Source organism: Limulus polyphemus, unplaced genomic scaffold (assembly GCF_000517525.1).
Source record: "Limulus polyphemus unplaced genomic scaffold, Limulus_polyphemus-2.1.2 Scaffold390, whole genome shotgun sequence".
Taxonomy (NCBI): Eukaryota; Metazoa; Arthropoda; class Merostomata; order Xiphosura; family Limulidae; genus Limulus; species Limulus polyphemus.
Genome location: NW_013666000.1, coordinates 564,733 through 581,545, shown reverse-complemented (window position 1 = coordinate 581,545; position 16,813 = coordinate 564,733). Strand labels below are relative to the sequence as shown.

At 31.1% G+C, this 16,813-nt stretch overlaps 1 protein-coding gene across 1 annotated transcript; it reads right to left on the bottom strand.

Moving 5' to 3' along the window:
• Window positions 1–2,761: 2,761 nt before the first annotated feature.
• On the bottom strand, window positions 2,762–12,196 carry LOC106457911 (alpha-enolase). Its single transcript, XM_013917357.1, has 9 exons — window positions 12,105–12,196; window positions 8,834–8,935; window positions 8,311–8,465; window positions 7,344–7,413; window positions 6,698–6,765; window positions 5,911–6,128; window positions 5,151–5,507; window positions 4,675–4,791; window positions 2,762–3,835 (listed from the first exon to the last, which is right to left on the bottom strand). Exons 2-9 carry the CDS (start codon window positions 8,916–8,918, stop codon window positions 3,604–3,606), a joined length of 1,302 nt encoding a protein of 433 aa, XP_013772811.1. The 5' UTR covers window positions 8,919–8,935; window positions 12,105–12,196; the 3' UTR covers window positions 2,762–3,603.
• Between the last annotated feature and the right edge of the window lie 4,617 nt (window positions 12,197–16,813).

The following is a 16,813-nucleotide window of genomic DNA, read 5'->3' as shown; positions in this document are numbered from 1 at the left end:
GCTTACCCGGCATGGCCAGGTGGTTAGGGTGTTCAACTCGTAATCTGCGGGTCCGAATCCCCGTCCACCAAACATGCTCGCCCTTTCAGCCTTGGGGGCGTTATAATGCGACAGTCAATCCCACTATTCGTTGGTAAAAAGTAGCCCAAGAGTTGGCGGTGATGATTAGCTGCCTTCCCTCTAGTCTTTCACTGCTAAATTAGGGACGGCTAGCGCAGATAGTCCTCGTGTAGCTTTGCAAGAAAATAGAAAACAACAACAAACAAATCACACTTGCTGGTTACTTTTCACTAAAGAAACCAAGTATTGTGTTATCTCCGATGCTGTTTTAGAACGAACCTGACAATTTTTCTTTTCCTCAATTTAATCTAACTTATTTATTTATACTGTTGATCATGTCTTTCTTGCATTATATTAATACGTCGTGGTAGTAAAGTTAGGTAAAACGACCTCTATGCTCCAGATAATTATAAGAGAACTTCTTCAGGGTTATTAGATAAAGCTATTTGATATTACAATATTCGTTATTACGAACTGGCCGCAAAGGCGAAACGTTCTCTTATAATTATCTGGAACATAAAGGTAATTTTTTTTCTAAATTTAGCATTAAAATGTGTAAATCACTCTAATGTTCATTACAAATTCTAAGAAAAAAAACAACAAACAAATATTTTAACTTGCATTATTATTTTATTTTAGCTTATTAGTCTCCCTTCGTCAGTTTGTTGCAAAGATACAGAAGGCACGTTGTTTTTGTTGTTGCTCAGCAATGTGTAATTCGAATTATTCCGTTATATCCTGTTGTTTACTAAACGTCTTGCACCTCGAGAAAGTGAATGAAAAACTAAGCAAACAAAAACCGAAATAACGTGGTAGTAGTCCAATTAAATTACTTAATACAAATATGAGTACACATGGTATAAGCCTAAAGTTATTAAATTTAAAGATGTTTTATGCGATATATAAATATATTTGTATTAACGAATTTATGAGTCGACTGAATTTATTTTCAAATATGGCATTTCGAGCAACTTCCCTTTGTTTTATCTGTATAGGAAAAAAAAAAAAGTAAGACTGGAATTACTGTCCAAAAGTGCATGAACAACAATAAACAGGAACAAAAACCCTTAAGTTTATATATACATTATGAGGTATAGTATAAAAATATATGTTTGATCGAAGAAAACACAATTTTTTTAATAGTCATTTGGCAATAATAATGGTAATACAAAGGTTTGAAAGTATGTAAAACCAAGTTTGGGTACTGTAAACGTAAAAACCATCAACAACACGCAAGAAACGAGATGAAAACTATGAAAGGTATAATCTACAGATATTGTGGGAACAGCATCTAAAAAGTATTGTGGATATCTTGTCTTTTCAGTACCTACAGATAAATTAATAGACATAAAACAGAAGTTTGTTATGACACAGGTGCTCAAACCGATAATAACCAGTGGCAGTAATAGCAATATTACCACCTCTGGTTATTAGTGTACTTAAAGGGGAAACCCTTTAAGTACATTAATAACCAGTGGTGGTAATAGAAACCCTTTAAGTACACTAATACTATATTAAAACTACCCTAATATGGTATAAAATTACCAAGCAGCCACCTTTGAGATCTTAATTCATAATTTATTTTAGAACTGTGTACGTTTTGTTTAAGTATTCTATAACTTATGAAAACAAAGAATATGCCTTTTCTACAACTGGCATATTTTTTCCTCCACATTATATTGATGGTTCAATGTATTGTGTATTTATCAGTATTTTGTGATGTTCATTTGACTACCTAATATGAATTATATGCATGTTAAATGGGTTCCAGAATTATAGATTCAACCCCCACCCCCCCTTTTTTTTCTTCCAAAATTGTTTGTTGCATTTGTTCTATAGATTTAGTAATCCACTTTTTCCATTGAACAGAATTGAATGTAGGAACATTCACTTGCCAAGAATGCTCGAATAACAGCTTACAGATTTAATCCACTAGCAATTAGTAGTAAAGCACTCTTGCAAACAGGACCCATCCATAGGTTTTTATCAGGAGATGACCACTAGCTGGGTACCAATTTTTCTGTGGTACTTCCATTTTTGCATTTTCAGTGAGCAGGACTTGAACCATGTTCATACAAGGAGCAAGTTCTGACCAAACTAAACAACTAACAATTCCAGTAATCACAGGAGAATGGAAAATTTCATACAAAGAAGTCTTCTATAGTAGCGGTTATTAGTAAAAATGTTTCTCTGTAGTTCTGATCTATGTAATATTGTTAATACATTGATGCTTGGTCACCAAGTTGGTTAAGTCTCTTCAGTGTAGAGATGGCATGTACATGAAATAGTCCATTCTGGGATGTATTTACATTTAAAGGATTTTTTAATATTACAAAACTGACATTATAAACTCTTTAACCCAATTTTTAAGCAATGCCTCTCCGACATTTTTCCATTTGAAACACCGTTTTGTATATAAATCTGAAAGTATGTTACTTCAAATGTCAATATTTGAAAATGTAGTTTGATTATTTCTAATATTAACTTATTCTATCAGACATGCATTTTTATTTTAATATGTTTATTTATAAAATATGATGTTTCAGTTAGTGGAAATCTGAAATTCCAAAAGATCAACAATAGTTTGTTTTATAAAACTAGACAAGTTTTTAAATATATTTTCTTAAGTTCAATGGTCAACAAACAAGATTAAGTAATGTTATGCTTTGAAATAAAAAAAACAACAAAAAAACCTTTGTAATTCTACTGGAAAAAGCAAAATTTTATTATAGGACAGCCCAAACCTGCAACAAGTGGAGTTTTATCACAATTCTGAACAAAAATACACAATATATCAGATAATACAAAAAAACAGCAGAGATCATTAGCAGCATGTTATACATTATTAGTGTGGCTTTCAATGATTTAGTGAATAAAATAAACTATGAAAATAGTATTAATTATAAAACATATTTACACATATCAGTTTAATATCAAATGAATAAGAAAATTTGATTTTCAAATGAAAACACTTATTCAGATTCCCCAAGATAATTAAGATCTTTAGAAGATTCTTGAAAATTAAAAATTATGGATTTTGAAAAATATTACCCTTAAATATTGAAAATAATTACAGAAAGATTAAAACTAAACATTTAGGAATTACTTCTGTTGTAAATAGCAAAATAAGATAAAAAAAAAAAAAAAGGAAAATTAAAATACAACTTAATAATCACCGGGTAGATTCCATTCACCCAAACTGGCTATTGGCAGTTCATGAATGTTGACTAGAAAACACAACAGTAAAAAGTAATAATTTAGGTTATGGATGAACAGTCCACTACATATTGAGAATATGCTTCTACTTACAGAAGCAAATTAGCCACAATAAACATTTATTCTAATTATATTTTCTTTTTAATATGGTATTACAGTTGTTTTTTTTTCATTAACATATTCTATAACAAATTTTTATAGCTAAACTAGGCTTGAATTAAAACACTATGTTTTATAAATGCAAATGTTTCTGGAATAACAATAAGCAAGACCAATAAAAGCACACTGCACTTCCACCATGAGCAACTTAACACCATCATATGTCATCTAGTTGGGGTGGCGAAAGTTCTTTCCAGCATACTTTGCCTTAGAACCAAGTTCTTCCTCAATTCTTAAGATTTGGTTATACTTGGCAAGTCGTTCTGATCGGCAAGGAGCACCCGTTTTAATCTGACCTGTACAGAGCCCAACCACCAGATCAGCAATAGTTGTATCTTCGGTCTCACCACTACGATGGCTTACCATTGTTCCCCAGTTGTTACATTTAGCTAGCTGATGTCTGAAATTGAATATAAAAAATGTTTTTCTGGCATTTAATAATGACAATTTTGAAACATGGAATATTGGCTTCAAAAATAATTACTTAAAGAAAATGGGTCTCTTATCAATTTAACACTAACTTCAAGAATACCACATTTAAATAAGTGTTTAACATAGGTACACAAAGAATACAATTTCAGAATTTACGTAACTACCACTGTATACTGTGATTAGTTAACTTGTGTACACACACAGACATTTCTACAATAGGAAAAAAAAGAAGTTTGGTTTAATAAAAACAATTGTTTTACAAATTAGGCAACTTCAAAAAAGGTATTTTGTTACTTTTAGCATTTCTAGGATCATTAATTTATAAATTTAAAACTGCACGGCAATTATTCCCCAATTGCTAATAAATAATACCTTTTCACTATATAAAATTGACATACTCACTAAAGCACTCAAGTTATTTAAAAATTCTATTCTCGTTCTAAAGTAGCCAAATATATTATGCACCCAAGCGATGCAAAATGACCTTTTCAAATATACTTATAATATTTAATAGCTTCAAAATTAATGGTCTGTACTTTAAATTTATTTGCAAGATTCTGTAAACAAAACTTCAAAGTATTAGTGCTTTTATAGCCTACAGTATCCATATCTTGTCAGTGTTAGTTACATAACACTTGAACTTTATATATTAAAATATTGTTCTTGCATATTAATGACTTCAGCCTCAGGTTCTCCCATGCTGTACTTTGATGGCTCAAGTTACACCATAGCAATGTTTCATATACTGCACTTCAGACTTGTTATACAATGATCATGTTCCCAGTATTACGAAATTATTACACTTACGCCTTAATAGCCTCAGTTACACTTCCAATCTGGTTAACTTTCAGTAGCAGACAGTTACAGGATTTCTTATCCACTGCTTGCTGGATTCTTTTTGGGTTGGTCACTGTCAGGTCATCACTGAAAGTCAGACAGCACATGTTAATGTTACAGTAACCAGTTATCATTTGAAGTGTACTATACGAGCCACAGCAACTGAATGTTACCCAAACTTAAAACTGAGGTACAGTTATCGTATTAAGGATTATTTAGATGGGTAACAATGTACAAGTTTAAGATTTAAAACAACTTCAGAAATTAGAGATTCTTAAAGTATGAAACACACAATAAGTGCTTGTTATAAATTTTTTAATAGTATTACATCAAGACACCCCATAAATTAAATGGATACCCAACTTCTGTATATGAGGTTTGGAAAATATTAACTCAGTGATTTGAAACGATCACCATTTACAATCAAGTAAATAAGGAATTATTACCCAACAACCTGAATTTCTACAGCAGCCTGAAAAGAGGACCAAGCATCCCAGTCATCTTGGTCAAAAGGATCTTCAATTGATACAATTGGATAATCCTTGATGAATTCTTGGTACATAGAAGCAAGAGCATCAGGTGTAAGCCACTGGGCAGGATCAGAGTTGGGGTTCTTGAAGTCCAAATCATACTTGCCTTCTTTGTAGAACTCTGAAGCAGCCACATCCATGCCAATATCAATCCTACCAGTGTAGCCAGCAATATCAATGGCTTCTTTAATTAGTTCTAGAGCCTCCTTGTTGTTCTGGATGTCTGGAGCAAAGCCTCCCTCATCACCAACAGCAGTGGCTTGAAGACCAAATCTATGCCCAACAGTTAAACCTTCAGTTTCAGTATTTATATTTCTTTTATATAATATACAAATATTATATCTTTTCAAAATGATCAGTATATGAAAATTAATTTTCAAACAATAATACTTAAACTTACAAAAACAAGCTACTAAACATCTGAAACCATGGTTTAGAATTGTTCACTCAAAAATGAAAAATAACATTGGTGAAGTAGGTATTTAAGCAAGACTAGATTGCGAAATTTTATTTCGACATTAGCACATATTTTTGACCAATCTAATTTCAAATTGTAAACAACTTTTAGAAATCCTTAAATACTACATTTTTAATCCAAAATTACATAGTATTGTTTTTAAGTTTCTCTCCCCATTTTTTTTAATACACAGAATGAGAAAACATTGAAATAACTTGCCTTTTCTTGATGACATTTTTCAAGTGATGATAAACCTCACTGCCTATTTTCATGGCTTCTGTGAAAGAACTAGCACCAGTAGGAAGGATCATGAACTCCTGCATAGCCAACTTGTTTCCAGCATGGCTTCCACCATTGATCACATTGAAAGCAGGGACTGGCAAGATTACATCACTATTCCCAGCCAAATCAGAGATGTGACGATACAGTGGAATACCCTGGGAAGCAAACATTTCATATTTAGAAATAAACTTTACTTTAAAAACATACTTGATGGAATGTTAAGTTAAAACTTTTTTCTGGTTGATTATTTGCAAGTTTCTGCAAAGCCATTCCAATACAATCCATAAACCCAAATAGCTTTGAATTAGTGACCAACCAAATTCTAACTATTAATTCACTCAGAAAATAGCATCAATAAGAATGACTATCATAGCAACAGAGACTTGAAGATAGTGAAGGATGAATAAACTTAAAGCTTTGCTAATTTTATATTTTAAAGCATTTTTTTTTAATGAAAACAAAAGTTTAAGTATTTTTGCTAAAAGAATAATAACACTCATTTTTAAAGCTTAAGTAAATATTTAATACATTTAACCAAACTTTTTGGTAACTGTAAACATAAAACTCTTAGTGGGTTAAGCATTACTACTAAGTCTAATATATCCATTAGTACAGAGATTAAGTATCAATAAAAGACATTCCTACCTTTGTCAGTACTAATAATAGCAAAACTGATAATCATGGATTCTTTTTAACTAAAGTGGTTATAAGAAAAGTTGAATACCTTCTGGGCTGCTCCTGCCTTACAGACAGCCAGGGACACTCCCAAAATAGAATTGGCTCCAAGCTTGCCTACATTAAAGACAGACACGTGGGAATATTTATAGTAACAAAAGCTAAACCATCACTTTACACCTTATAGCATTACTTTTCACACAACTTGTATGTTAATTTTGTCTAGCAACTGACAAATATGCCAAGGCCTAGTTCAAGGTGACTTTTTTGTCCTATTCCCAGACAAAGGAATAACAATAAAAACTCTGAATCTTGAAACTTATTTAATTACCTTCCTTTGCCATTCCTGCTATTTCTATGTATTCATGGGGCTATAATTCACTAAACAGTATTTATGGATGCTTTACTAGTACAATTTTCTTAAGAATATGCAAGTCAATATATTTAAATTAAATTTTTGTTTATATATTAAAAAGGTAGTGTACACAAATCTCCTGTTATGTACTTAAAACAAAGCACATGGAAATGCAAGCTCAGACTTTTAGATGTTACAGTGACAAGGTGTCCAATCTCTCAGTATTCTTCCTTTGAATAATTAATCTGCCTATCACTGAAACAAAATTAAACAAACACTTCTTAACACTACACAAGATTTTACAAAAATCAGTTATGAAAGACTCGGAAAGTATTTTTACCTTTGTTTTCAGTTCCATCCAGTGATAACAAAAATTCATCAATTTCTACCTGCTGGGTTGGTTCAAAGTTCTAGAAACAGAAAAAAAGAAAGAAATATATCTATACTTCCATAACTCTTATTATTCTTGTGAAAGTGAAGGAAATTTACAGTTTACATTTTATTGTTGATATTCTTCACTTAAAACAAACTATAGTAGAGAAAAATTAGTATTTCACTCATTATTTAAGGTACAAATGAAAAATGTGGCCATTTAACCTCTTTTAACAGACAATTTTATAACTAAAAGCATTATGCACAGCAATTAACTTTTCCTTTAAACACAAGGCTGTCAAATTGGTATTAATTTTACATTTAACCTATAAACAATTACTTTCCCAAATTAATAATGCTATCTTCAATAAATAATAAAAGAACATTAAAACACAAGTTTTGAGATGTCTTGTATCTGTAACAAGGTTGTGTTGTTACTACAAGAAGCCCAAGTTCTTCTGTCTGAAAATTTCTAAAGCTTTCAAATTTTCAGAAGTAAAAGATTTAAGTGTCTAGTTACCCTGCTCTCAAGACCACATGATTATGAAATATTTCTTAATCAGCTTTTTATTGTTTAATAAATTACCTGAAATATTTATACATACTATGATAAAATACAGAAAACTAACTAATACTAGCATCCATAACGCTTGTTTGACTTTCCTCTCTTTCAAACTAGAGGATAAATAGAAACCATTTCCTTCCAACTGTTACCTCTATTTCATTAATTAATTACTTATGTATTAGATATTCTAGACTATCTAGAAGTTTTACTTTTGACATAATCCCTTACTCCACTGCATATTTTTTTCTAAACTAAATTAACTTTCTATAGATAGTTTTTTTTAAAAACATTTTTTTGTCATTTATCTTCTCTGACATTAATATTTCATTACCAACAGTTAATCAACCCTCCATTACAAATGTGGTCTCACCTTAGCCAGTAGAGCTGGAGCAATTGTATTATTTACATTGTCAATTGCCTTCCTGACACTTTTACCATGATATGAAGTTTTATCCCCATCCCGAAGTTCAAGAGCTTCATAAATTCCAGTGGATGCTCCACTTGGCACTGCAGCTCGAAACAAGCCTGTAGATCAGAGAAATTGTCTGTCAAGTGGTTTCAATTAAATATCATCCTCAATGCTTCAGAAGAACATCACAAGACTCCCTTCTATACAGAAACTACTCTATTATAGAGTGTAGAATGTAAGACATCCATAAAAAGTGCCATAAGAAAGCAAGTGTTGCACTATTGATGTCATTCACTTACAAAAACAATTACTGTATTTTTTACAGCTCTGAAGACTAGTTTTTCATACACAATCTGGTTAACAAGTACTGAAAAGCATAATGAAGTTCTTAAAAAAAAAAAATTCACTTACAAAGCATATAGCGGAGTAGAATTAAAATGTCAAACTTAGACCATGATACAAAGATGGTTTTAAATAAGCATACCCTTATCAGTAGTAAGATCAACTTCTACAGTTGGATTTCCACGACTGTCAAAGATTTGACGAGCATAGATTTTGCTGATAGGCATGGTTGTGGCATAAAATTCTAAAAAAAAAAGAAACAAGACATCTTAATGACAAACATTTTGGCAAAGATACCCTTGATAATATTTATACAGTATATAATAAAATAAAATTCTCCATTTACATATTTAGCAAGAACACACACAATCTTGATGCAAATGTGCCATTATCTCACTTTGGTAATTATGATGTAATTTATACATACATGGTATGTTTTTAAATTTTTGCTTTGATATTAAACCCTCGCAAAAAGTAAATTAACAGAAAACTTGTGTACACTATGCAGATATCTTGCATCCAGATTTTTTAATTTTCTCTTTATTAAAACTTGCTTTCAATCTCCCCGTTATGTAACTACTCTTGAAGAGGGTCAAAAGATTCTGTTGCAATAATATAAAAATGGAAGCAAAACATCAATACAGTGAAACATTTTTATAAAAGTTGTTTTTAATTTCATTCATGATTCACAGTAAATAAGGATTATTTCACTTATCACAGGATTGGATGTACATTAATATTACTCCTCTTTTTAAGGGAGGTGATAAAAATTATCAAGGTAATTATAGGCCTATTAGTCTTATATCAGTGATAGGAAAAGGTTTTAAAAATCTGATAAAAGATGTTTTGCAAAATCATTTAACAATGTTTAAAACTGTTAGATAGTCAACATGGGTTCACTAAAGGGCAAGTCTTGTCTTGCAAATATTTTGACACTCTTTGAAGAAGTTACTGCTTATGTAGATGACAGTACAGGTTGGATTTATTGTATCTGGATTTTCAAAAAGCATTTGACTAGGTGCCACATAGAAGGCTTTAAAAAATATTTATTAGGTGAAGAATTTAGTTTATTTTCTTGAAAAATGGATGGAGGGAATAAAGCAGGTTGTTATAAATGGAGTTCAAAGTGTTACAAGCAAGATACCTCAGGGATCAGTATTGGCACTTTTTTTTACTTGCATCAATGACAGATAAAGAAAAGTTCAATAAATCGATGATGATGAACCCACTTTGAGACTAATAATGCTTTGAGACGGCTTGAATGTAATGAAGAAAAACTAATACAAGTTTAACATAATAGCAAATGTACAACATTTCAACAAGGTACCTGATGATGACAAAACCTTGTATATTTGCTGTTATGTTAAACCTATATTAAAGTGTTTCGTCATTACCCATTCAAGCCGTCTCCAAGCATTATTAACTGTTCAATAAATTGTTTAAATATGCTAATGATAATAGGATTTTTAGTGTTGTTGGTTGTTAGGAAGATGCTGGTGTTTTATAAAAGGATTTAGATCATCTGATAAGTTAAGAAAATTCTGTTAGGTGGTTTTTAAATTATAATAAATGCAAGATAGTGCATGCTAATTATAATAATCTAAGTTACAAGTCCAATTTTCAGGGGTATATCCTTAACAATGGATCTTAATTTTTAGTTGATTAGTCTCAAGTCATCCAAGCAGTATACTGTTGCTAGTGGTAGGGCAAAGAAGATCTTATGTTTTTCTTAAAGAAATACTGAATACAAGTCTAAAGAGGTTATTTCATTGCATAATTCACTGATTAAACCTTATCTATAGTACTGTTTTCAATTTGGGGCTCTTTACCTTAAGAAGGACATTGAATAATTAGAAATGGTTCAATGGAAGACTAATAGGACAATACCTAGGGTAGATTGTCATACAAGAACAGGTAAAGATCTCTGGAATAGTTTTCTCAATAATAATAATAAAGAGTTTGGAAGGGATCTAATTGATGTGTTCAAGATTGTTAAGGGAATTGATAGTATCTATGCATCGTTGTTTTTCTTATTTAATAGTGAGAATGGTAGGACAAGGGGACAAAGATACATTTTGACAGAGTAGAAGTCATCTTTAGCTTAAACACTTACTTTTCTGACAGGGTAGTTAGCCATGGAATGGATTGATTACAGATGTGGCAGATGCATTAAATTAAAAATTCTTAAATCATCAGGTGTGGATTTGATTTATTTTTAAAGTGGATGAAACAGCCTCAATGGACCAACAGCCGGACCCCTTTATTCTTAATTATTATAGGGCAAATTAGACATCACCAACAAAGGTAAATATAAACACTTATTAATTTCACACAAAAATCCTGCACTGCTTTTAAAACTTTACATTCAAATTACATTGATTTGCACAGGGCAATAACTATTAGAAACATACAGCAATGAAGACATGTACTAATAGCTGTAACTGCAAGCAAATTAATTTTTAACTGAACTTAAAAGCAGTTAATAAATCATTTAAAGAAAATGTACATATACAATTAGTTTTTCAATATGCAGTTACTTTGTTTTTATTAATTAATAGGAAACTTAAATTTTACAAATGTACCAGTAATCCCTTATAATATTAATAAACCTAGTTCTCATAAAAAAGATTAAAATACTCAGTCATAATCATACCGCTTATTCTGTTGAAAATTCTTTGGTTGAACTTTACATACAAATTTTGGCCAATCTTCTACTAGTACTAGGTTTAATACTGAGTAATATGCTTAAGTTTAATAATAGTAATACTTACTTGCTTCAAGTTTACTTTAATAACACGTCCACAAAATCAAAGATTATGATAAAAATTAATAATAATAATAATACTGATTATAGAGTTCCATTTTTAATTTTAAGCATACATGAGGCGTTGATTTATAAGATTACCTTATCTTTTAACTTGACATTTTAAAGCTAAATTTGTCACTTAATTCTTGCGTAAAGTATTTTGGAATAGAAATATCGATTTTTTAATTTTATACTACTATTGCAAATTTGCTATCAGTCCTTTTTAACTTTTAAAACCCGTTTCGAAGGGTGTTAAAATTATGCATGATAATTGACATGCTTCTATGAAAACACAAGAAAATTTTCTTGTATCTGTTTCACTATAATTTAAATTGTAGATCAGGATTATTTGAACTAAGTCACAAACTACGAGCCTCCGGTATTCTCTAGTCAAACTTTCAAAGTGAAGGTCAACCAATGTCACTGATAGCGATAAACACAGTCGCAGTGATGCATTACTGGTGTGCAGAATAATTCCCTGTGCAATAATAACAAAATAAACTTACAAACAGACATATTGCTATTTGACCTATCAAAGTTACATATTCTAAAAAATTATTTTCATAAAACAAGAACAACTTTGCAGATAAATAATAGTAAAACTTACACTCAATGCGTATGGTTCCCAACACTCTACAGCATAGGCTTTGACACAGAGATACAAGTTGCCGCATATTAAATCTAACTTTTATAGCCACAGAGGGCAGCACCATTGCGCCATATTCGTCTTTTACCAAAAGGTCTTTTTGAAATGTATTAAAAAAGTATCGAATTTTCATTTTGGACTGCTTGCATTGAAAAATTACTTGCTCAAATTATTACCATTTTATTTCTTGGCTGAATTAGTTTAATGCTACAAATATACGCAATAGCAAGTGTAGCTTGTATATAACCATTTGAAAAATCCTGTCAATAATAATGTAGAGAAATTTTAAAAAGGGAGTCATTTTTTTTTACATAACTAACACAAGATTATTTCAAACATGTAATTTTTTTCTCTCTTCTCACACTTTTGATATCAGTTCACCAGTGTTGGATTTCTTGTTTAGTTTAGGTGCTAAGTTCTTTATGGCTAATGTTTCTTTTAATCTTTTAATATCCGTAGTGGGCAGAGCATAGATAGCCCATTGTATAGCTTTGTGCTTAATTATAAACAAACAAACCCTTATTAAACGGCAATTATGTCAATAGAATAACCAAATTAGGACAATAGGATACCAAGAAGACAAATACTGTTGTAATTTATATAAACCACACGCTTCCATTTGTTTTTTGCCTGTCCGCAAATTTCTCTATCAAATGCTACAAATCTTATATCATTAGAAAGGTCTTCGTTCGAGAAGTCGGATTGTATATTGGCTTTTCCATTTAGAATCACCTTACCTGATTTTTGTTTAGTCAAACTTTTTTATTGCAACCAGTATGCTACACGATGGCACAATGTCATTTTCATTACATGACGACTGGCTTCGATTTCAACTTTAGTTTTTGTTTTACAAAGTATTTAACACAAACAACATTTAACCCGTATGTAATTTTCTAAAAAAAGAACATTACACTAAATTCAATTTCTATGGACTTTCTCATGTCTAAATTACACATTTCGTTCAAAACCATTTGGTTATCACTTTGTGAACACACATTCAGACGTTTCTGCATATTTAGTCAAGTATGCTTTCAGTACAACTTTACTTTTACTTTAATTTGCAATAATATAGCTTCAGTTCGCTTCTCAGACTTCTATTAACACCATTTAACTACTTTTTTGTTTAGTACGGGTTTTATTTTTCGTTTTTGTAACTTTCTTTGTTTCAACTCGTAAAACCCTGCCATACTTTGAACGCTTATTTAACTGTTTCATACTCTGTACACTTATAAATACCATTATTATATTTTACTGTTTACATTACGTGAAGTTTTATTAAATAAGCTTTTTCAAATTGACCAGACTTTATCGATCGATTTAACACACAATGCCTTCGAGAAAGCGTAGCTTAAATGGCGTGCGTGAAAATGATAGAAGAACGAAAATTCAAGTGAAGGGCATGAAAACTACTGCAAATGTTTTGCGGGTCGTTGCTAATAATATTTTACAACTGCATTGCGTCTGTAAAAAACATGTACATCATTATATATTTTTAACAGTAATGTTTGTTTATTGCCTTAAAGAACTTATAAAATCTTATGCTAAAAACCTGGCCCGGAAAACTGTTATTAAATCTCGTGATCCTTATAGATATAGTGTAGTCTTGTATATATAAGACCAGCCACGAAGCGACAGTTTGGTTGAGTAATTGAATGTATGCTGACAGAAAGAATATTGTTGGGCACGTGAGACGTTCTTTGAGAATTATAGCGTTTGTTATAGAGCGACTGTTGAAATTAAGTGTATCGTAAAGTTGTATTCGGAAAGAATAAACCAGTTTTATTTAAGAAAGGACTTGTGTCGCTAAAGTTTCGTCGGAACGAATTTTCGGAAAATTAACTGACGAACGGAGACGTAACATTATAAAGGATAGAAAAATGTTTCAGTACTACGAAAAAAAATATTTTATTCAAATAAAAAAACTAGCTGCCCAATGAGTGAGACTATATCAATTGCATAAAATTAGTACTAATTAACAGAAAACTTACTACTTCAAAATTAAAATGTGTTAATTTATTAACAACTGAAGGCTAATACAAAACAACCATTCTTAAAAACACGGACGCAAGCCTACTGCAATGATTAAACAATTAAGAATATGTTCAACGATATATTTCCTCCATTACTTAATTATTACCTTTGTAACGCACGCCAACTCCCTCAAACGATTACATCTGTAATGGATCATTTCAAACGTATCCCACAATGCCCCAAAACAACACCTTTCCCAGCAAGTCTTAATAAAAGTAATATATAAGAATTCTACTCTTTAAACTTTATCTATAGATGTACTGTATTTGCAATTATGACTAACAATAGTAATATTCCGAGTATTACCAGGGTTTTCTTTATTACTAGTTGTGTTATGTTTGAAAAATCAACTTCATGTTGGACGAATTTGCAAGTTACAAATTTAATTTTCTTGTTATGTTATTAACCATGTGAAAATGTTGAAATGAACAACTAAGTTTTGAAAAAAAAAGTTGCTTGTTTATGACTTATGTGTGAAATAACGTTTTTGTAACAAGAATCAATATATAAAAATATTTATTCAATAACTGAAGATATTATTAATAAGTTTGTTGATTGTGCTTATAAGTTTTATCCAAAACAAAGCTACGAAAGGGCTATCGAGTGTAACCGTTCTTAATTTCAAAGTGATGAGACAAGAGTAGAGGGAAGGCAGCTAGTCAACAGCGCCTTCTGCCAACTCTCGGACCTCTCTAATCGAATAGTGGAACTTGACTATCACACTTATGTGCCCAAGGCACCAAATACAGAACATGATCTTGCAGCAATAGGACGTGAACCATGGACTTTCGGATTCACAGTCTGGGATAATAACCCCTAACTCAGATACGTATATATATCGATTTTGAAAATACAGAGAAAACGTTTTTTTGTGGCACTTTAACAGTAATCGTTCCTGAAAAAATAATGATATGACATAACATATTCTATAAATTTATAGGGAATGAGTTATTAAGGAATTAATACAAACACTTTAAAATCTCAGAAAAAAACATTTAAGATTAGTGTTGTTAGTTTGGAATTTTAATTTCTGTAGAAACACTGGCAGCAGACCGCAAGTTATTTGTAATACATTATGATTTGCTACCAGGCCCTAAAAATGCCTGTTATATTGTATTTAGTTGCACTCATAATAGGCCCAGTATAAATTTATTCCCAGTCCTGGCTGACCTTTGTCTATCATCAATAATCGTGATCACGTGTAATTTTTTTTGTTGCTCTTCACAATAGATAATATTTAACTAGTTGCCCCCGACTCCCAGTTTGTTATAACTTTAGTTTCGGTTTTGAAAAAATATAATACATATGCATACTGTATTTAACATCCATTATGTTAGTGTCACGTATAGATGTACATTATACTTGTTTTGTGGTGTCCAGAATTAATGAGAATGATCATGTGACAAAATATTATATAAATTTACAACCAGGTTCTGGTACTTATGCTTTCCTTCTAATGCATCTCATCTTTTAATAATTTAGTATGTAAAAATATATCTAACACACCATTACCGCTTGACTAGTACAAGTGTTGAACAGTCTCACCATGTCATTACGGTCCATGCTCTATCCGATGACCATACATCTTGACAAAAGCCCTGCAGCTACCTTCCACTACAGAAGGTTTCATTGTAAGGCTGTCAGGTCCAAAGCATTCCATTTCCTCTTTAAATAATATATCTATTACAGAGGACAACAGTATCTCAGCAATACTTTCAACAGACTCCAGGCACTGTATCTGGCAACTTGACCAGTATGATTTTGTATGTAATAACATGAAAACCCATTTCTTACTCCATCTGATCAAGGTATGAGATGGTTGAACTGATATATTATGGATGCAACTGGTGTACACATCTTGTGTCATTTTCCCAGACAGAGTTCCTTCTCGATTGTGTTGGGTACTGTAGCCTGGGACATGTGGATGGTTTTTGTGTTCATGGATTTCACCTGTTACAAGACATTGCACTTGCTTACCATAGCAGGGGCTTGACTTGTTACAAGTCTTTTTCTGCAAGGTTTTGGTGCCCCAAGTTAATCTATATTTCCTTGTTTTCCAAAGCAATTAAGTATAAAGGATATTCCACTTACATTATTCTAAATCTCAGATTTGAACATGTCTATTACCCGAGTGTATGAATATTTTACTTTGGAATAGACTGTTAATTATATTTCCCAAAGCTGATAGTACCTATGAAATGAGAAGAAATGTGAAAATGTAGCTGTGATGCATTCTATTTCACTGTGACTTTATATTGGCTGTGGTTGTTAAACAAGTTGGATATCTGCACATTCAAACCCCCTTTTACAGCAATTTGTGTAATGAAAAAGAAAGAAATATTATAGTTTTACATTAATTCCAATAATATGTAAAAATTCTAAAAAAGTTTTTGCCATACACACATAATGATACTAATAAAAATAGAAAAACTTATACAAAAAAATGTTTCATTTATTCAAAACACATTTGTTTTTTGTTTAGCCAAGATTAACATTAGGTACAGGTACCATTTGTAAGGAAACAAAAATACAAGTAACTCTTAAAATTTCTAAACTCATACACTTCCACAGTTTTCAGCTAAACAAATTCAAGCATTAAAAGAAGAAATACAGAAAAAAACAAAATTAGTTTTCTTTTT